This window comes from Pimephales promelas, chromosome 10 (assembly GCF_988280905.1).
Source record: "Pimephales promelas chromosome 10, fPimPro1.hap1.1, whole genome shotgun sequence".
In the NCBI taxonomy this organism is placed as follows: Eukaryota; Metazoa; Chordata; class Actinopteri; order Cypriniformes; family Leuciscidae; genus Pimephales; species Pimephales promelas.
In genome coordinates, this window is record NC_142778.1 from 17,352,967 (window position 1) to 17,375,328 (window position 22,362).

Consider the following 22,362-nt stretch of genomic DNA (forward strand, 5'->3'; position numbering starts at 1 on the left):
TGTGATTTTTTCCTGCTAAAAACTTTAATGGGATTACTTGCCATGGCAACAAATGGCTCTAGCACGGAAGTATACGTCCACAACATACATCCGATTTGGTATCATTCCGGATGTATGCGGATATATACAAACCCATGGAATTTGACATATCCGGCCACTATACTCCTGGATTCTTCCGAATTTCAGCAGTGTATACAGGAGTATACTGGTCCGGATACACCTATTTTCATGCAGTGGTTCGACTCCTGACTCGCCGCCGAGAAGGGTTATACTGCCATGCCGCCCGTCGAGGACCTGGTCGCCGCTCATCTTTGCCCGCCCTCTGCTAGATGGCGTTCTTCCCCTACGCTTCCTTCTAAAGCGTGCAGAGCGACCTCTAACTTTCATGCCCGCGCCTATGCTGCCGCCGGACAGGCCGCTTCAGCGCTGCATTCCATGTCAGTCCTCCAAGTGCTCCAGAGCGACATCTTGTGCGAGATGGCGAACAGCGGTAGGAACCCGCCCATCCTCTCGGATCTGAGAAGCGCTACGGATCTTTCCCTTCGCGCCACTAAAGCCGCCGCACAAGCCCTGAGGAAATGCATGGCCGCCCTCTGTGTCGCTGAGAGACACTTATGGCTCACGCTTACCGACATGGGAGATTCAGAACGCGCCGTGTTCCTCAACGCGCCTATCTCTCCGACCCGTCTCTTCGGATCTGCCGTCACGGGCATCGTTGACCGCTTTTCCGAGGTACAGAAAGCGACTCAGGCCATGAACTTGTTCCTGCCCCGCCGCGCTAGCTCTTCGGCAGGCCGCTCGCACGAGCCACCTGCCAGAACCCCACATCAGCGCCCGCCTCAGCAAGCTCAGCAGCCCCAGCGTAGACAGGGCACCCGCCCTCGCTCTCGCTCTGACAGCCACCGCAGACAGCCTCCTCCCCGGGGGCCTCGACCCAAGATCGCGCTGAAGCCCGATCAACAGAAGTCTGCCTAGCACAGCTGAGAAAAAGACGGCTCTCTCCCACCGCGGCCGGACCGCCGTCAAAGCTTCGCCCACTGTTAGTCCCCGTCTCACCGCTGACTACAGTAGAGTTCACCGCCACAATCAAGCCGGTTTCCCTGCCCGCTTGCGAGCGACTAAAAGCCGTTTTCACGGCTACCCAGAGAGTTCACAAAAAGAGCATAAAAGCCTCAAATGTGAAAAATGTGCCCACAAGCATGTGCTCACGAATACACACAAGCACCATATGCCCCGGGTCTCACACAGAGCCCATTCTAACGGAGCGAGCTCTATCCGCTCCAGTAGCATAGAACATAAACACGCCCACGAGCCCGTGCGCGTGTCCCCCCTCTGTCCGCTCTGTCACACGGCCCATAAACTCCTCTCTGAGTGTAAGTCCCGTTGCCAACCGCATTATAAGCGCGCCCACACCCAGTGTCCAGCCCGCTATGTGCAGCAATCAGGGCGAAATCGCCATTCAACCGCTAGCCGCATGCTGCGAAGTGTGGGAAGCCATCCCCGGCATCTCCCCGTGGGTTTTAAGCATAATAAAGAATGTATTCTGTCCTCAGTGTGTGTGACTGTACACAAATCGACAGATAGCTAACAGGCTTCAAGAGAAAGTCAGAAGCTGGAGTAAAGTTCAAGGCTCTTTACTGTTGTCGTAATTCTCATGAAGGAATTTTGTAAAACTGAAATGATACAAAAAGATAGCACCAATCACTGAATGCTATTCAAACACATCATACATTAACAGACATAAAATAATATACCTTTAAGCTACAAAACTGAAACATATATATTTATATTTTACATTCAGCTGGAATGCTTATAACTGTAAACATAGTATGTGCAGTTCAACAGCTAAACTAACAAACTATTAGCTACCTTTTAGCTGAAAGGCTACACGATAGCAGTTGCACATGTTAACAAATAAATATTCAACATCACAGAACATCTTATATGACACTTGTGTATTAAAGAATAATTAAGTATAAATTCAAATCCAACTTACAAGCGAAGCTTTCTCAAGGCACAAACAGAGTGAGAACAGGATAAGGGGACTGGAGCCGACCGCATGGAAAATAACTACTAATGTTTCCTGATCAAACTGCATCATGTGATAAAATCAACCAATGATAGCAATGTAAGAGTTGTACACAATGAATTACTACCAGATGACCACTAGGAGGAGAAAGTAACAAACTAAATGCAAAAGTCAGAACATAACACTCCCCGCCTGGTATTAAATAAATACCACTATCTGAAGTACCTTATTGAGTCTGAATAAAAAAGGGTAACTAAATCAGTTAGTCTCCTCAGCACTCTTGAGAAGGATCGTCTCAGAAACAGGTCTCAAGAAGGTTCTTGCTGATCCAGATCTTGTGACCTTGAGTTCGATCTTCCTAACCTTTCCATCTTCATCAGGGAATGTCTTTGTGACCAGAGCTAAGGGCCATTCATTCCGTTTCGCCTGGTTATCCTTAAGCAGAACCAGGTCACCTTTCTCAATGTTAGGCCGTACGTCCTGCCACTTGCTTCGGCTTTGCAGCGTAGGAAGGTACTCGCGTCTCCATCTGCTCCAAAACGTGTCGGCTAGATGCTGCACCCGTCTCCACTGCTGGCGGTGCAGGTCTGTGCTGTCAAAGGTTCCCGGAGGAGAAGGGTAAGTAGACATCTTCTGAGTCAGAAGTGTAGCAGGGGTAAGAAGAAAGGGTGAATCCGGATCTGAAGAAATAGGCGCGAGTGGCCTAGCATTAATAATTGCCGTGATCTCTGCCATTAAAGTAGACAGCACCTCATGAGTAAGGCATGAAGGACTGGTTTGCATAAGCATGGAGTTGAGTATCCGTCTGGCAAAGCCAATCATTCGCTCCCAAGATCCTCCCATGTGGGAGGAATGCGGGGGGTTAAATACCCAAGAGCAACCCTCTTCACCCAAGTACCTCCTCACATTGGGCTCTTTGGGATCAGTAAGGAGTATATGCAGCTCCTTGCAGGCACCTGTAAAATTGGTTCCACAGTCTGAACGGATTTGCTTAGCAGGTCCCCGCAGCGCAAAGAATCTGCGCAAAGCATTGATGAAGCTTGACGTGTCCATCGCCTCTATCAGCTCTATATGCACGGCACGTATGCTCATGCAGGTGAAAAGTACAGCCCACCTTTTGCTGTTAGCCTGTCCACCGCGGGTTCGTCTTGTGGTGACAGCCCATGGGCCGAAAACATCAAGTCCCACGTAGGTGAAGGGTGGCTCTGTACTCAGACGATCTGGTGGTAGATCTGCCATCTTCTGTTCAGCGCTTTTCCCTCGAAGCTTGTTACATGTAACACATTTGTGAAGGATACTGCTGATGCATTTCTTAGCTCCAACAATCCAGAACCCAGCTGTGCGGACAGTGCCTTCTGTAAGAACACGACCTTGATGCTTAACCTGTTCATGAAAATGACGCACAAGCAATGTTGCAATGTGGCTACGGCCTGGAATTATAAGAGGGAACTTTTCTTTAGTGTCGAGTGCAGCATGGTTGAGCCTGCCTCCTATTCTAAGGAGACCCTCTTCGTCCACATAGGGGTTCAGCTTTCTCAATGAACTATCTTTTGAGATGTCTTTCCCAGCTACCAAGCAGGCAAACTCTTTGCTGTAAGTTTCTCTTTGCACACACCTGACAATAAGAGTTCCTGCCTTGGACAGCTCTTCTGCCGGGTGAGGTTTTTTGCATTGATGCCAGCCACTACAGGTGTCATCCTTGGATTTTACTGCACTTTGTTGCGACTGAATGATGTGTTTCAGGAATGCTATGGCTCGCACCAGAGACTTCCAAGATGAGAACCGTTCGAAGCGATGCGATCCCAGGCTAGACGATGGAGTAGAGAGAGTGGTGGCATGAGAACGCACTTCAACGTCTGTGTCCGGATCAATGAGTCCATATGGCTTCTCTTCTGAAATGGCTGGTCCTTCAGGGAGAGACAAAAATGGAGGCCCTGTGAGCCAGGTTGTGCTAGCTAATTCGGCCGCAGGAACAGAACGTGTACCATGATCTGCCGGATTCTGTGTGGTGCAGACGTAGTGCCACTGCTCAGGTCTGGTGGACTTCCTGATCCGCTGGACTCTGTTGGAAACGTACACATAAAACCTCCTGGTCTGATTGTATATGTACCCCAAGACGACCTTGCTGTCTGTGTAAAACTTCAATGTGTCCACACTGATGTCCAGCTCACTCTCTATCAACTCTGCCATTTCTACTGCCAACACAGCTGCTCCCAGTTCCAACCTTGGGATAGTGTGGGCAGATGAGGGCACCAGTTTTGCCTTTCCCAAGACAAATCCTACGTGACACTCTCCATCATCATTGATCACCCTGAGGTAAGCTACAGCGGCGATGGCTTTCAACGAAGCATCTGAGAAGATGTGGAGCTCTTTCTTTTGCGTGGTGATAAGAGTGGAAGGTGTATAAGCTCTTGGAATCTTAAGCTCACTCAGGTCTTGCAAGGAGTCTTTCCAAATTCTCCATTCAGTTGCCTTTTCAGGTGAAAGAGGCTTATCCCATTCGAGGGTTTCAATGCTGGTGAGCTCTCGTAACAGGAACTTGCCTTGTATAATAATTGGGGCCACAAATCCGAGAGGGTCAAACAGACTGTTCACGGTCGCTAGAACGCCTCTACGGGTAAAAGGCTTCTCAGTAGACACTACTCTGAAGGTGAAGACGTCCTGTTTAAGATCCCAGCTGAGCCCTAAGCTGCGTTGAATGAGGGCTGAATTGTCATTAAAGTCCAGGTTCTGCAAACCCTTTGCATGGTCTTCAGGAGGGAAGGCATCCAAAACATCAGAGTGGTTTGACGCTATCTTGTGGAGACGTAGGTTTGAGCCAGCAAGCATCTCCCTTGTCTTTTTCAGCAGGTCTATGGCTTCAGCAGCTGATGGTAGAGACTTGAGGCCGTCGTCGACGTAGAAATCACGCTCCACAAAGTGTTGGGCCTCTGAGCCATACTCACTAGCTCCGTGTTGTGCCGCGCGACGAAGACCATAGATAGCTACTGCTGGTGAAGGGCTATTGCCGAACACATGGACTTTCATCCTGTACTCCACAATCTCCTTGCCAGGTTTGTTGTCCTTGAACCAAAGGAACCGAAGGAAGTCTCGGTGGTCTTCTCTGACAGTAAAACTGTAAAACATCTGCTCAATGTCTGCTACCACTGCTACTAACTCTCTTCGGAACCGTAGTAAGACTCCAAGTAAGCTGTTGTTCAGATCTGGGCCTTTAAGTAACACATCGTTGAGAGAAATCCCATGATGCTGAGAGCTGGAATCAAACACGACTCTTATCTGATTCGGCTTCTGAGGGTGGTACACACCGAAGATGGGTAAGTACCATGGTTCCTCTCCCTCCTGCAGCGGTGGAGCCAGCTCTGCCTGGTCATGATCGAAAATCTTTTGCATGAAGTTCACAAAGTGAGTTTTCATCTCAGGTTTTCTTTCAAGTGTGCGGCACAAAGAGGTAAGACGATTAAGAGCTTGCTCTCGATTGTTTGGTAGCTTTCGCCGTGGTGATCAAAATGGAAGAGGTGCCACCCAGCTGTTGGACTCATCCATAAACATTTCTTTATCCATAAGCTCCAGGAAAAGCTCATCTTCGATGGAGAGACCCACTTTGTCATCATCCTTGGTTCTTTCAAAGATTGTGCTGCCGAGGCTGCTGTCATGGAGGACTGAGGTGTGGTGTGTAAGGCCATGACAATTTATGCTGTGTAGTCCTTCGTTGCCAAACCTCTCCTTGACTTGAATGCGATTGGGACATGGAGTAAGGATAGATGGACGTCCATTTTCAAGCACGCTAGTCCGAAAAGAAGTCACAGACTCTGTCTTGTGGGCTGAGCCCAAGCAAACGTCACCTATAACAACCCAGCCAAGGTCTAGTCTTTGAGCGTAGGGTGCTCTGGGTGGCCCATTACGTTGTTCTCTGACTTTGTGAACCTGGATGATGTCACGTCCCAGAAGGAGTAGTATCTGGGCCTCTAGATCTAAGTGTGGTATCTTGTGAGCTATGGACTTCAGGTGTGAGTGGTGCTGTGCGGCTGCTGGAGTTGGAATCTCTGAGCGGTCATTTGGCATGTGATTGCATTCAATGAGTGTGGGGAGCATCACACTTGTTGTTCCATCCAGTGACTCCACCATGAACCCCGTGGCTCTTCTCCCAAACGCGTCAGTGACCCCTGAACATGTGCGCAGAGTATATGGTGAGTTTAACCCTTCAATTTGAAAGAGGTCAAAGAATTCAGACCTGGCCAGGGACCTGTTGCTCTGGTCATCTAGAATGACATACATTTTTACAGCTTTTTCAGGGCGTTCTTTAGGATAAACCTTCACTAGGCAAATCTTGGAACAGGATCTAGGTTTCATACTGTCATCGCAAACCTCTGTGCACCTAGAGGTGACTGCCTGCTGAAGTGTTTCTCTTTCACCCTCCCCGCCATGCTCTGAGGAGGGATCTTTCCTGTCCCATGGTGGGGGTCCAGGGTGCAATGCTGCAACATGTCTGTCACTCTCACATTCTGCACACTTCAAAACCGCTTCACAGTTCTTTGCCAGGTGACTGGTAGAAGAGCAACATCTGAAACAGATACCATTTTCTTTAAGAAACGCCTTACGCTCTTCTAATGACTTGCTTCGAAAACCTCTACACTTTTTCAGAGGATGAGGTTTCTTGTGAATAGGGCATTGTTTGTCTGTTTCACCTCGCCTGCTGCTTGAACTGTCCGCCTGAGAAGCTGTTTGTAACGTTGCGATTTCAGTCTTGTGTGCAGAGATATAGCTTTTCCCATATGCTGGTCTCTTTTCCACTCGTTCAAGCTTTGATGGACCTGTAGTAAACCGGTGGGAACTATTCAATGGAGCTACAGGGGCTGTTGAGAGAGTGAAGCTTGGGTCGTTTCTTCTGCGTGCTTCACTGCATATGAAGTCTGTGAAGTATGCAAATGGAGGAAAAGATACATTGTATTGCTCCTTGTATTGTGAGCCTTGAGCTAACCACCTCTCTTGCAGACCAATTGGCAACTTTTCAACGATTGGGTTTACACCCCTAGCGGTGTCCAAGTATGAGAGCCCTGGCAGGTAACCCTCTGATTTTGCAGACGCTAACTCCCTTAGAAGGTCTCCCAGCTCCCTGAGTTTTACAGGGTCTTTATGACTGATTTTAGGAAAGTTCTCAATCCTCTCAAAGAGAGCTCTTTCGATAACCTCGGGGGAGCCAAAGCACTCCTCTAGGCGATCCCAAGCCATTCTTAAACCTATGTCAGGCCTGGCAACATGCACAGAACGAATTCGTATGACGTGCTCTGAAGACTGGTTTCCTAACCATTTTGTTAAGAGGTCAAGCTCCTCGCCAGCACTTAAGTTCAATCCTCCAATAGCATTGCAGAATGAAGATTTCCAAGCCCAGTAATTTTCTGGACGATCATTAAATTTGATCAGGCCAGAATTCACCAGCTCTCGACGTAACAAATACTTTGCAATATCACTCATACCTTCCCTGTCGTCTGTATACCCAACATGTGTCTGTAATGAGGCTTTACTGACAGAGCAAGGGTGATGATGAGTAGAGAGGAGGTGATCATGGGAGTGGTGATGAATTGCTGGCATTGGCCTTTCAGACTGCTGCATTTTATGGCTGCTGTCCCTTGTGGTGAATTGACGAATCACAGACGTCGCTCTTTCTGGCAGTTGTACAGCAGCCTGAATTGCACCCTCATTCTTGGGTATGAAATGAGAAGCGCTGCTGGGACCAGGGAGACACTCCTTTCTGTTTGATTGAATGTCGGGTTTGATGAGCGGCGGCAACAGTGATGGTGTATATGGTTCAAGTACTGGGGGTTTCTCATCACTGAGATGTAGCTGGGAGTGGTGTTCCACGTATTCACGTGTGCGCTGAATGGCGACTTGAGCCGCATTGTGAAGACTCCTACTGCCTTGTGTACCTTCGATTTCCGCTGCTGCCTCAAGAACTTCAGCTTCAGCCAAGGCTACTGCAATCTCTCTCTCATGCTCTAAAGCTGATAACTCAGCGGCTATCCGTGCCTCCTCAACCTTCAAATCAGCTACAAGATGTGCCTCTTTTATCTTCAATTCAGCTTCTTTCTGAACAAAGGTGGCACGTGCACGTGCAGCTTCCACTTTAGCACGGGCCCTAGTAGCGGCCCTGCTAGCTGAGGATACTTTAGATGTGCTTGATGAGGTGGAACGTTGTGATCTTGCTTCATGCGTTGTCTCCTGATCTTTAACATCACCATCAGTGATGGACACTTTTTCCAATCCAGCTTCACTGGTATGTGACATTATGGTTAACAATCCTCCAAGTTGTATTAGATGGGATGAATAAAGAGGCCTTAGTATGCTTGAGAGGGTGTACTGGCTCAGTACCTGATCTTCTCGTTGCTGTTTTGCCCGCCGTGAAGACGCTTTTTTACTATTCTGTCCTCAGTGTGTGTGACTGTACACAAATCGACAGATAGCTAACAGGCTTCAAGAGAAAGTCAGAAGCTGGAGTAAAGTTCAAGGCTCTTTACTGTTGTCGTAATTCTCATGAAGGAATTTTGTAAAACTGAAATGATACAAAAAGATAGCACCAATCACTGAATGCTATTCAAACACATCATACATTAACAGACATAAAATAATATACCTTTAAGCTACAAAACTGAAACATATATATTTATATTTTACATTCAGCTGGAATGCTTATAACTGTAAACATAGTATGTGCAGTTCAACAGCTAAACTAACAAACTATTAGCTACCTTTTAGCTGAAAGGCTACACGATAGCAGTTGCACATGTTAACAAATAAATATTCAACATCACAGAACATCTTATATGACACTTGTGTATTAAAGAATAATTAAGTATAAATTCAAATCCAACTTACAAGCGAAGCTTTCTCAAGGCACAAACAGAGTGAGAACAGGATAAGGGGACTGGAGCCGACCGCATGGAAAATAACTACTAATGTTTCCTGATCAAACTGCATCATGTGATAAAATCAACCAATGATAGCAATGTAAGAGTTGTACACAATGAATTACTACCAGATGACCACTAGGAGGAGAAAGTAACAAACTAAATGCAAAAGTCAGAACATAACAGAATGGCTATCGATTACAGTTTCGTCGCCGCCCGCCACGCTTGCGCGTGCGGCTCGAATCCACTGTCAGCCCGGCTGCTATGAACAAGCTTCGCTTAGAAATAGCCAAGCTACTGCAGAAGGGCGCTATAGAGAGAGTCCCGCCATCTATGACCGAGTCGGGGTTTTACGGCCGTTATTTTCTGGTTCCCAAGAAAGACGGCGGCCTCAGGCCGATATTAGATCTCAGGGCTTTGAACAAAGCGCTCATGAAGAGACCGTTCAAAATGCTCACAGTCAAGAAACTCCTCGCGCACGTCCGCCAGGGGGACTGGTTCATCTCTCTAGACCTGAAAGATGCCTATTTTCAGATCCAGATAAACCCTCATCACAGGCCATTCCTACGTTTCGCCTTCGAGGGTCAAGTTTACCAATATGCCGTTCTCCCGTTCGGCCTATCCTTAGCACCCCGTACGTTCACGAAGTGCATGGATACAGCGCTCGCTCCCCTGCGAAGTCAGGGGCTGCGCATTCTAAATTATCTGGACGACTGGCTGATTCTAGCAGATTCCCAGACGGAGCTTCTGTCGCACCGCGCAGTTCTCCTCAACCATCTGGAAGCGCTGGGACTCTCTGTCAACTGGACAAAGAGCTCTCTCCAGCCCAGTCAAACTATTTAATTCCTTGGAATAGATTTGAACTCTGTCACAATGACGGCTCGCTTATCCACACAGCGCGCGCGCCGTGTTCAGCGCCTAGCCGCCTCCTTTCAGATGGGTACCCACACATCCCTGAAATCCTTTCAGAAGATGCTGGGTTATATGGCTTCCGCCTCCGCTGTGCTACAGCTGGGTCTTCTGCACATGCGCCCCCTTCAACTCTGGTTAAAGAGCCGCGTATCCCACCGCGAGTGGACGACGGGCCGCCAGATGATCAAGATTACTCAGACATGTATCACTGCACTGCAGCCATGGTCAGTAATCGAGTGGTTTCAGAGGGGCGTTACCATGGGTACTTTTTCTCGCCGGAAAGTCATCTCGACAGACGCATCCAACTCGGGTTGGGGTGCGGTTTGCGAGGGCTCACCGGCCGCAAGCCAGTGGTCGAGCCTCGAGAGTTCCCTACACATAAACTGTCTGGAAATGATCGCGGTCGAGAATGCGCTGCTGTTTTTCCTCCCGCGCATACATTTCCTCCGACAATATGGCCGTGGTATCATACATCAACCGTCAGGGCGGCGTCAGATCCAAGAATCTCTTTCATCTGACACGCCGCATCCTATTGTGGTCCCAGAGTCACCTGCTCTCGCTGAGAGCGACGCACGTACCGGGCCATCTGAACGACGGTCCAGACATGCTGTCCAGGAACCTGGTCTCCCCCGGAGAATGGTCCCCGCACACTCATACAGTCCAAACGCTGTGGCGCCTATTCGGCAGAGCGGAGATAGATCTTTTCGCGTCAGAAGAGAACGCTCACTGCCCAATATTCTTCTCAAAGAGCGAGGACGCGCTAGCCCAGGATTGGCCCCGCCGCCCGCTCTATGCTTTTCCCCCGATTTCTCTGCTACCGCAGGTCATTCAGAGAATCAGGGACTCACGCCACTCGGTGCTCCTCATAGCCCCGCGCTGGGAGAATCAGATTTGGTTACCGGAGCTTACGCGGCTGTCACAGACAGCCCCGTGGCCCATTCCAATCAGAGCAGATCTCCTCACTCAAGCCCGCGGGTCGATCTTGCATCCCCATCCACAGCGCTGGGCGCTTCATGCATGGGTGACCAACGACGACTACGCGTCGAATTGCCAGAAGGGGTTCTGAACACGATCAAACACGCCAGAGCGGATTCTACCAGAAAGCTCTATGCTGCAAAATGGTCTGTGTTCTCCAAATGGTGCACCGACAAAAATTTGGACCCACGGACGTGCGAGGTTTCGTCTTTGCTCGTGTTCCTTCAGGAGATGCTGGATAAGGGCAGGTCCCCATCCACTCTTAAGGTTTATGTGGCAGCCGTCACGGCGTTCGCTGAACCCCGGCGCGCCCAGTCTCTGGGCAAAGACGAACTAATCATCCGCTTCCTCAGGGGAGCCAGAAGGATGAACCCCCCTCGCCCCCCTACGGTGCCGGTCTGGGATCTTTCTATAGTTCTAGAAGCTCTGAAAGCCCCACCGTTTGAACCACTCGAGTCCGTGGAGCTAAAATACCTCTCGCTAAAAACCGTTCTTCTGACGGCACTCGCCTCAGTAAAACGAGTGGGGGACATTCACGCGCTGTCTTCGAGCGCCGCGTGCCTGGAGTTTGGACCGAATGACTCCATAGTCATTCTGAAACCTAGACACGGTTATGTTCCGAAAGCGATTGGTACCCCTTTCAGGGCGCAAGTGATCTCTCTATCGGCGCTGCCTGCATCCGATAGCGAACGTGACGCTGATCGCCTCTGCCCGGTTCGGGCTCTCAGAGTGTACACTACACGCGTTGCCGCGTTCAGACGCTCAGAGCAGCTGTTTGTGTCGTTCGGTGGCTGCACCAAGGGATTAGCCGCCTCGAAACAGACTCTATCCAGGTGGATAGTAGACGCGATTGTCTCTGCTTATGCCGCTAAAGACCTGCCTTGCCCTCTGGGCATCAGGGCTCATTCCACCAGAGGCATGGCCTCATCGTGGGCATGGTCCTGCGGAATTTCCATTCACGACATTTGTGTGGCTGCGGGATGGGCCTCCCCCTCCACTTTTGTCAGATTTTATAACTTGGAAGTTCCAGGCTTACAGGCTAAAATTCTGGCGGTCTAGTACTATACAGCTCTCCTATAGAAAGCCGCACTATCGGGAGTTCCATCACAACCGGCTCACCCCTTGTGTTCCCCTATGTGCTTATGCATTATACGTCACGGCCCGCTACGCCGGCCGCCTTAGGGCGTTTTGCACTAGATGATAACGGCCGCTATGCTGGCCGCCTTATTATCTTCATCCACTTAAAGATTCCCCCGGTGTTTTCCCCCCTGGGATGCTTAGTGGTTACTTAGCGCGCACGGCGTTGACCAGGTGTTCCCGTAGCGTAAGCTAGCTTACGCAATACGAGAGAACCTCTCGTAAGAGAACGAATCGGTTACCTAATGTAACCTCGGTTCTCTCTAGATGAGGGAACGAGTATTGCGTTCCCGGCCGTGCTTGCGCCACCAGCGTTTCGCTTCATGCTACAGAATCGACGAACTAGCCTGGGAGAGCTACCTTTATACACTGTAGCCACGCCCCTTTTGGCGGGCTGTGACGCAGTGAGCGAGCGCCGTCCGCTCATTGGCCGCGGACTCAGCGCCGCTCTCCCATAGGTTCGTGCATTCTCTCTGAGCGAACCAATGAGCCGCTAGCTAGCCCGCTCATGGTCTGCCTCAGAAGAGACTGCGTTGACAATGATTACAAAATTATGGAATAATTTTTTGGCTTCAACTTCTCAGCAAAGATGAATCTTTCCCGTAGCGTAAGCTAGCTTACGCAATACTCGTTCCCTCATCTAGAGAGAACCGAGGTTACATTAGGTAACGTTAGGTAACCAATTCGTTTCCATCCAACGGCTTTAAAGCGAATAAAAACCTGTACGTAATGACGGCACATGCTGTTTTGCGATCAAATTGGTATATCGAATTGATTTGAGACATTTTAAGGTGTTTCCATTTATTTTCGCACTGAATCGAACAAGCAAACTTTTGCGAACAAAGTTTTGTTAGACAAAACGGATCGCGCCATCTACCAAAAAATGATCAGTTGAAGGCTAATAATGCTTATGTGCCAGCTGATAGCGACATATGAATGGGATAATGTATGCGAGGCGGTTGTTGTATTCGCCTCACAACCACCTCGCTATATATTATCCTGCTTATTACATATAAATCAACCAAATAAATAAATAAATAAATCATTTGACACAAAATATTGACTTAAAAATGAGTTTATTAATTTAAAACGAGTATTGCTTCTGCTAAAGAAAATAGTCTGTTCCGTCTCTGAACTGCGTCCATGGCAACGGTGTGTTACACTAGCAGCGCCGCAGTCTGTTAACTAGAAATAACAGACCACATTCTACATTAGAATTCAACCAAGCCACGTAAAAACAAGCAAAACTAACCCAAGAAAACAACGACGCTATAAACATTGCTATGATGATGCCGATGCACGTATGCCCGACGACAGCGGAGGTGACTGTGGTGTGGGAACGAGCGCTCAATCAGTTCTGGAAGATCGTGGTTCACGGAAACCCTTTGGTTGAAGCATCTTTTTGCTTTGTCCACTTACATCTGTCTTTGTTGACATCCGCCATGTGTGCGCAAACAGACTGGCCGGAAATGAACTCGTCTTCTGACGTGTTGCAACCATAAAAGGGCATAAAACTTAATCGCAATTCATTGTTTATTCGGCAAATAACGTTTCCATCAGCTTTTATCGCATTAGCCGTATATCGATCAAGAGAAAATTCGATGAGACCGAACGTATTTCATTTGAGTCGATTTTCATGAAATTTCATCGAATTTTACTGTTTCCATAAGGCCTTTTTCATTCGATATCACTTAATTCGGATAAAAACGTGTCGATGGAAACATGGCTAGTGTCACTAATTTATATTTGTGGTGGTTCTGCATTTTGTATGATTTTATTTGACAAATTATGTACTTTTTTACAGCCTTACAAATGTATTCCTGTGTGTGTGTGTGTGTACATTTCCGTTAAAGTATGATCCTTTAATGCACCTTAAAACAAGCTCAGTCAGTTGGCTATATGTTGAATCGTTTCTATTAGGTTAACATTTGATGAAAACACTAGTTTTTGCCTACCTACAACTTAAGTTTACCGATTTCCATTCTAATAGAAAACAGACTGTACAAAAATATTAAAAACCTTTCGCAAATAACAGGATGTGAGTGGGTGCAAACCCGCGACACACAGAGACTTGCCTTACAAGGTGGTATCGTTAGCAGTGAGCTAAACCATCTCTCAGTTTCAGTATACATTCAGTGAGCGGAGGCTTGGAAGCTCATCCTTGTGCTGGGTTGGATTAATGTGGTCTGTTCTTGTTCTTTACTGATTGGGTGATAACAGTTCAAATTGATTGGCTTTGTAAAAAATAGGGTGTAGATCATTATCATTTACACCTATGGCTCTTATGACGCATTGTGCTACGTGTCATGGGGACTCTGTGTCCTGTAAAAAGTGGCTTACATGAGCATATAGAGCGTTGTTTTTTTTCCACCGCCTCTGGACCGACGAAAAATACGGCATAGTTTACACAATCCCACAGCAATTTTTACAGCGTTTCGCTTTTTGGCGGCGTAAAAAGCAGTGTCCTGGCCTTTCAAACGGCACTTTTTACACCGCTTTTTTAACAAAACATGGTAGGAAAGTGGCGCATTGTGAGCCTTTTAGCGTTCCAAAGTTCACACACGTTTGTACTGCCTGTTTAGTTTAACTGTTTACATGTCAAAAGTGTGCGTTTTGTTCTAGTAAGAAAAACCCACACGTTTTCAATGCCCATTTTTGTTATTATAAACGCGCATCAAAAACACGTGTTTTAGGTGACCCCAAAGCGCACGTTGCAAACGTGTGTTTTAAATAGCAGATCACACGTCGAGGATGCGCGGTTTGATGCACGTGTTTGAAATAATGTGTCATTGTGCGATCAGACGCCCGACCAGGCATTTGTGAACACTTTGGCTTGACATATTGTGCGATCAGACGCCCGACCAGGCGTTTGTGAACACTTTGGCTTGCCATAACAGGCACCTTTAGCCATGACAGATTGCAGGACTGGCGCGTATAGCAGTGGTAGGTCGAGTGACAGGCGCATAGGGGTGACCGGTAAAATACAATTCTAGCAAAAGTGCTGTTTTAATATGCAGAACGAAACAGAATGGCTTCATTTTCCTGTGTTCATGCTAGCCAAAAATTGTCTTGAGGTCCGCAGAAATATTAAATATCTTGGTCATTGTATTACAGATGATATATTGATGATGATGACATATACTGTAGACGTAAGTTTTACAGGCAAACATCATAGCATGTAAGTTTAGTTACTGCTCTACTCAAGTAAAAGTGGCTGTTCAATGTCCACCACTAATGTCCGCTGTGGTCTTCTTACAAAAAATCCAGCATGCAAAATGTATAAGTTGCCTTCAATGATGCAATGAGAATTTTACTCAAGGTTCCCAGAGGAGGGGGTGCTAGTCAGATGTGTGTATCTGTTGGAGTAATCACCCTGAAAGCACTTTAAAGAAATTTGAGAAAAATGCTTAAGTTTATGCAACGTCTGGATGAGTATACCAACAGTATCATGGTGGCACTCTCAAATCCCTTAGTGAGCTGCTCCAGGTACACGTCCAGACTGAGTGTGCATTGGCTGAAATGTTTGTATTCATTTTAATTTAATACTTCTATTTTGCTTTGTTTATTTGTTCTGTCGTGCGTGGTGTTTTTGGACATAAGTCTGGCAAATAAAATAAAATGAATAAATAAATAAATTTCAGCGAGAGTGGAGTGGTGTAGATTCGTCTCCATGGCAATGATCGGTTACGTCAACGGCGCGTGCTCATAAATAAAAAGGCGTAAAACCCGGTAAAAACTAACATTTCATACCACGATTAACTAGTTTTGTCCTGAAATTAAATTTAAACTCCGGAATCAATATAAATTGGATTAAGCTAATCAGCAACCACGCAAACAGAAACGCTTAAAAAAGGACTCACGTGACACGTTAGCCCTGTGCCAGAGTCTGTGTTGCCTCTAGAGGGAGTCATGGGAAATGTTGTTTTTAGAGTTCTGGAATGTTAAGACACCACTGAGGGGATGGTTTTTTAAAACTACAACTCCCATCCATCTTGCTCTCGCCAGCCGCCACCATAGATATCATATAGAGATACCCTATTGGCCGCTGGAAAACGAGAAATCCGGCCGCCATCTTGAACCGGTCGTATTCCTAGTCTCGTTGCGTGGCAGCAGATGAGATGCCAGGGCACTGTGGAGCATTTTCCTGTTCTAATCGCCGGACCACCGAAAATAGGGCTTTTCACAAGTAGGTCTTAACATTGCCGTACTATTGGTTGTATTTTGTGAATAGAATATTACCAGATAATCGAGAAGGAGCATTTGTTATTACTGTACTGAAATCGTTGTGAAATGCTGTTCCATCAGCCGGTGTTCACCCGGCATGGAGAGGTGGGGTAACTGTTAAAGTAATTATTACAAGAGCTTCTAGGTTGTCAGATAAGCATTCAGTTTGCGCACATCAGGAAGCAACCCAGCGGGCACCTTGACGTCAATTTGACATCAACAAATAGTCAAGATTTTGACCACCATGTATAACATGCATGAATATGAATATTTTCATTATATTTTGTAATTATTACCTTGTGGTTGTAAAGAGGCCAAACAAAGGTATCAATCTGACATGTTTTTTCTTGTCCTTTCATCTCAGGTCAATATCATTGACATTAAATCGATGTTGATTTGATGTCAGGAATTAAAACGTCAATTTGATGTGAAATGTATATCAAAACGATGTCTGAAAAAGTATATTTATTACTCACTGTAAATCAATGCGACTAATTTTCAACATCTAAAAGACCCATCTTGAAAGTTGTAGGTCTATGTATTTTGCATTTTTATTTTATTTAAATCCTAGCTAGTTTAATTCAGTTCTTGATTAAAATGACAGCAGACACTATAATTGCATATACTATAAAAGGTAAATTTAATCTGACATTGAAGCTGATTTTTAAAATGATCATCATCGACTACAAATTGACTACAAAAAGACGTCACATCCTGGTCATATCGCGCGGAAAAGTAGAAGATTTGCATAACCGCCCTCACTCACACGTCTGCTCACTGCCAGAGAGATCGTCGATTTGAATTTTAAAAAATACTCCTCTTTCAACTCTTGGTAAGTAACCAGCTAGCATGCTATTGTTGTTATTATGTTAATACACCATCTTATACATAGGCTACTTAATCTGATTGGGTGTAATTGTCAGAAATATGTCGAATAATTCCACAGCCTTGCCCTTTACCTGAGCGAGTTAGCTTGCTAATTTAACCGGAGATTAGCTTAACTGTAACGTTGACATTCTGGTATGATGGAAGAAGTGTCTTCCTGTCTGCCATCGTATGATTTTAAAAGTGTGTGTGTGTGTGTGTGTGTGTGTGTGTGTGTGTGTGTGTGTGCGTGTGCGTGTGCGTGTGTGTGTGTGTGGAAAAATGTCGATTTTACTGGTTTTCTGGGGCCAAACCGACCGGCGACGATATTTACTGTCGATTCGAATTTGTTGGTTTAAAAGTGGACATTTCAAGCTTTAGCCCGTTACAAGGCTAATGTTAGAGATGACAAATTAACAATGATAGTAAAATGATATCCTAAGCATGTGAAATGTTTTAATTTTTTTTCCAGCGTAACTTAACGTTACCAGCCCCAGATCTGTCACTGATTTGAATAAGAGGTAAGTTGCAATGGTAGTATATAACGTTACTGTCCTAAAAATATTCCTTTCCCAATGTAAGAGAAAAGTAAGTGTGTTCTTCTAAACAAAAAATAGCTGCTGCATTGAATTTTTTTTTTTTAATGCAAATTTTTTGTTTGTATAGAATATGATGTCTTGCTCTCTTTGGTCTGACATTCAGAGTTCCAAAAACGACTCCGCTTCAACAGCTTAACAGACAGCTAACCAGCGAGGAAAAACGAAAACTCATGGTAGGTTACTATGAAAAAGTAAAACAAACATTTGCTAACAGATGCAATTATTAGACATACAATATCTTATTCACATATTCTTGTTCCTCATATACATTTCTGCATATTTGCTAAATTATTCCTTCAGACAGCTCCGATGTCAAATTGGTGCAGCTACCCTGTGGGAAAATGTCAACATTGTGATGAAAAGGTCAGTCTCTGAAGTTGTGCGGTTAATATCTTAAAATGTATTTAATACTCTTAAATGAATACGCCCAGATCTGCGGATTGAAGATGAAGAACACGCTGAATCTGATTATAACAAGACCGAAGCGAACACGAATTTGTGTGGTTTACACTTAATCACAAATATTTAGGGGAACGAGGCAGAAGTTTAGGGGAATTTGATTATACTATTTCAGATAGCCTGTTGGGCAGGACAGTTATGTATTTTGGTAGCCCTACTGAAAACACAATATAGCCCGGGACGTCTGGCTAGCGATTTTGTGAGCCCTGACATTATTTCACATTTCTTCCTGTACAGCATGTATAACTTTGTTTATTCACATTTTTATTTACAGAGTGCTCACAAATAGCCTCATGTCTATACTGAACATGGATGGGACTGGTGACAAGCTGCCTTTCAAAAGAATTGAACTTTATAAGGTCGCAATAGGTAATTATATTTTCTATTTGTGCACCTACACCACCTATAGCTCTATTCTCTACATGATTTTTATTTTGATCAGTATGTGCAAGATAAATGGCAATTGCTGTTACATTTTTTTCAGGTGCCATCTAGAAGTAACAACCCGGCATCACAGAAGCTTCCATTGGTAGCCTTACGGCCAACCATTTGCTCGCTGCACCGGACAGAAGAGGGGGCACTGGGCGCCGGAAGGTAGGAGCTGCTGCAAGCAATGTAGATTAGGCCCAATTCAATTTCTCTTTTTTTACCCTTCCCCTTCATTTTACCCCTACACCTGGTCCTTCGAAACATGTTGGAAAGATATAGGGGGAAAAATATTCTCCATGGAAAAAAAAAAGATATCAATCGCATACATAGGGAAGAGCCTGGACGAATGTGATGTTTTGAAATCACTGCTGTCTGGCTTTGAATGAATGTTCACATTCTACAATTCCGCACAAAATGTGGACTGATGACTAGCAGTGAAATGAGATCCTGACATATGACACTGTCAAGGTTATTATAGTTTTGCATTTTTCATTAGTTTTTATTTTTATTTCGTTTTGAATTTTTGTTTTCAAATTCAGTTTAGTTTTAATTAGTTTTAAAAGTGGGTTTGCTAGTTTAGTTTAGTTTCTATTTTTTGAAAATGCTTAGTTTTAGTTTAGTTTTTATTAGTTTTAGTGTTAGTTTTAGTCCTTTTTTTGTAGTTTGGGTTATCTGTCAGGGGCAAGGTTGAAAAAGGTCAGAAAAAGAATCGTGTAACAATAACTCAACAAAAACATCATACAATTTTAGAAATATCTATTCAACATTAAAACCAGTACATAAAATGAAGATTTTTTCCTACAATGTGAAAATCCTTTACCGTAACAATCTAGATATCTTCTATAAAAAAATCCCACAGCTTTACAATTTCCACACCTTATACTAAATTTACCCTATACAACAATCTGGACAGAAGCAGCAAACAGTCAGTGTAAGAGTAAAATAATGACATAACATTATTTAATATTTGAATCACAGCTTATAGAGTTTTGACACCGACAACCAAGCAGCAAGGCTGCAACCAGGGTCTGAAAACTAGTGAGGTAATAATGGTTAATAATTACCTCACAATAATTAGTAATATAATAATGGTTAGGCTATTGGACCCACATTTCCCCATGGACATGAAGGGATTTTTTTAAAGGAATTTACCATATATATATATATATATATATATATATATATATATATATCATATATTAACTAAATGGCACTTTCTGGAGAGTTTTGTGCAAAGAAACAGAATAAAAGTAGGTCTAAATAAATTGCTAGTTGAATAGATTGCTAGTTGAGAAACACTACTTTAATTATTGCATTTATGATGACTATGTGAAACGTTAACAAAGCATGAGCTGTCTTCCAGCTGGCCAGTAAGGTTATTTTGGCAAATTTTATTCTGTAACATACAGATCTGTATTATGCTATTGTTTTTACAGATAATCACAATGATCATTGCGTTTGGAGTGGTTGCCTTATGCAATTGCAGTTTGTCAATAAAAAAAAAAGCTTTTTTTATTAACGCAGACAGTAAAATGTTGCCAGATATTGCTACGAAAAACAAGCAAATAATATAATAACAATTCGAAATTACTTCAAAGCTTGTGTTTTGGAAATAAGATTAATATATCACTAACACTAACATGCAACTTTCCACTATAATAACTTCCTAAAGTGTCACAAAAAATCCGAAAAACAGGTCCAGAAGATTACCGCACCATTCGATTAGGTGGATCTGGCAACACAGAGGCTACACTAGCGCCCTCATTCACAATGCGTTCTCAAGCCCTACGCTAGCTTCTCGCTGCAACATGAATTGCAAACACACAGGTGGTCTAAACATGGCTAATTAATCATTCACATAATCATTCAATCATGCCATTCCATTTTTGAATGTAAAAAAAAAAAGGCCGAGGTCCGGACTGGTTAGCCACGGCCATGCCCACTGCCCAGCAGCATTTTACCTCAAAATTGCAACCAAGTCAGTAACTTTCTAACGAAGGCTCAATCGCTTCTCGGGTTGACATTAACACACTTACAGAATTGTATTAAGAATTTAACATATTTTTACACCACCTTTTAATGTGTGATTGTGTAAAATGTTCATCATGAGATACCAACCTTTCGCGAACTTGCTTTTAACATTGATCGAACCCTCGTTTTCATAGAGACGCGGTGTGCATTGCACGGAGGGGAGGGGCTGTGTGTGTGCGTGCATTTGAGAGAGAGACGGAGGGAGAAAGCGTTACAGGGAAATGAAATGCAACGAATACACTGCGTGTTTTAAATAGTGTTAAAGACGAAAACTAAGGACATTTGCTCTATAATTTTATTTTATTTTAGTTAGTTTTGCAAACACACATTACAGTTTTAGTTAGTTATAGTTTTTTTGTAATGGCTCGTTTTTATTTTTATTTCAGTTAACGACAATGTTTTTTCCCATCTAGTTTTCGTTTTTTCGTTAGTTTTCGTTAACGATTATAACCTTGGACACTGTTAACACAAATTAACCAAAAATTGACTCGATCCATTATCATATATTAGTACTAGGGCTGTCAAATGATTAATCACGATTAATCACATCCAAAATAAAAGTTTGTTTACATAATACATGTGGGTGCACTGTGTATAATTATTTTGTGTATATATATATATACACACACATGCATGTATATTTAATAAAAAAATGTTATTTATAAATAATTTAAATTATATATAAATCTATATACAGCATAAACATGAAAATATTTCTTAAATATATACAAGCATGTGTGTGTGTGTGTGTATATATATATATATATATATATATATATATATATATACAGTGCAATCACATATTATGTAAACAAAAAACAAAAGCTTTTATTTTGGATGCGATTGATTAATCATTTGAAAGCCCTAATTAGTAGTGCACATCTGACAACTGCATGTGATTAGGCTATAATGTGGATTATCTTTTAGTTTTCTATATACTGTAGAGTAGCCTACTACTGATGGGTACTAAGCATTTGTTATGTTAATGGACAGGCCCCATTTTAATGTTTGCTTTCTTGTTTTCTTGTTCTCTTGTTCCCTTTTACAGGCATTTGAGAGCCCTTGAGTGACCCATAGCCCCCCCCCCCCACTGCATTACACTGCTCAAAAAAATAAAATAAACATATCAGATCTCAAAGTATGTGTATGTTGTCAGTCATTGTACATTTAGGTTGGAATTGAGTGATGCTTAGCATTGAAATGATATCAAAATATGTCAATAATTTTATGTAATTTTGACATCAATGTTTGATGTCACATTTATGTTGAATTGATATCAAAGCTTGATATTGTATGATATCAAAATAGCATTAAAATGACGTCAACATGATGACATCTTGACGTCAAATAAATGTTGAATTGGCATCAAATGCATACAAAGCATGATCAAAATAACATCAAAATGACATCGGCAGAGGTCAAAATCTTGACATCAAATTGACGTTGTCACTTTGACGTCAAATTGACTTTCATTTTTGACCTATTTTGTGACGTAATTTTGACATCAATGTTTGATGTCATTTTGATGTTAAATTGACATCAAATGCCCACTGGGAACGTAATATACACGCATGACAGCGATGCGCAAATTGAGTTAACTTACCTCTCCAACTTCTAGTTTTATTGATAACCTATATCTTACCACATGCGATTTGGCTATTGATATTACAGAAGTCCTGTGGTAAAATTTCATTAACTTACCCCATCTACCCTTGTAAAGTTAATCTGAATAGGGCTTTAGTCTCGACATTTTCCCCTCCTACATCCACATACAATAAAAAAGGTATAAGCTTAATGTCCG

The 22,362-nt window shown here is 43.9% G+C and overlaps 2 protein-coding genes and 1 long non-coding RNA gene across 4 annotated transcripts in view; 2 read left to right on the forward strand and 1 right to left on the reverse strand.

Moving 5' to 3' along the window:
* Positions 1 to 2,000: 2,000 nt before the first annotated feature.
* Positions 2,001 to 5,443, reverse strand: LOC148977386 (uncharacterized). Its single transcript, XM_089116614.1, has one exon. It carries the CDS (start codon positions 5,441 to 5,443, stop codon positions 2,288 to 2,290), a length of 3,156 nt encoding a protein of 1,051 aa, XP_088972740.1. The 3' UTR covers positions 2,001 to 2,287.
* Positions 5,444 to 16,077: 10,634 nt separating this feature from the next.
* The window catches only part of ccpg1 (cell cycle progression 1), a 44,077-nt gene continuing 37,792 nt past the window's right edge, over positions 16,078 to 22,362 (forward strand). Inside the window, exon 1 of the mRNA XM_089135432.1 lies at positions 16,078 to 16,141. The gene's annotated coding sequence lies outside the window, so the exon portion shown is untranslated. The remainder of the gene's footprint in view (positions 16,142 to 22,362) is intronic.
* Positions 16,366 to 22,122, forward strand: LOC148977387 (uncharacterized). Of its 2 annotated transcripts, XR_016169900.1 has the most exons (7): positions 16,366 to 17,011; positions 17,516 to 17,564; positions 17,710 to 17,815; positions 17,943 to 18,005; positions 18,376 to 18,470; positions 18,586 to 18,695; positions 21,610 to 22,122. It is a non-coding gene; the product is annotated as an uncharacterized LOC148977387 (long non-coding RNA). The 2 variants fall into 2 exon arrangements; XR_016169899.1 differs by lacking the exon at positions 21,610 to 22,122 and having other exon boundaries at positions 18,586 to 18,933.

What these genes read in the sequence shown, in the direction of transcription:
- LOC148977386 (XM_089116614.1), bottom strand. Translation starts at nt 5,443, where the DNA reads ATGAAAACTCACTTTGTGAACTTCATGCAAAAGATTTTCGATCATGAC.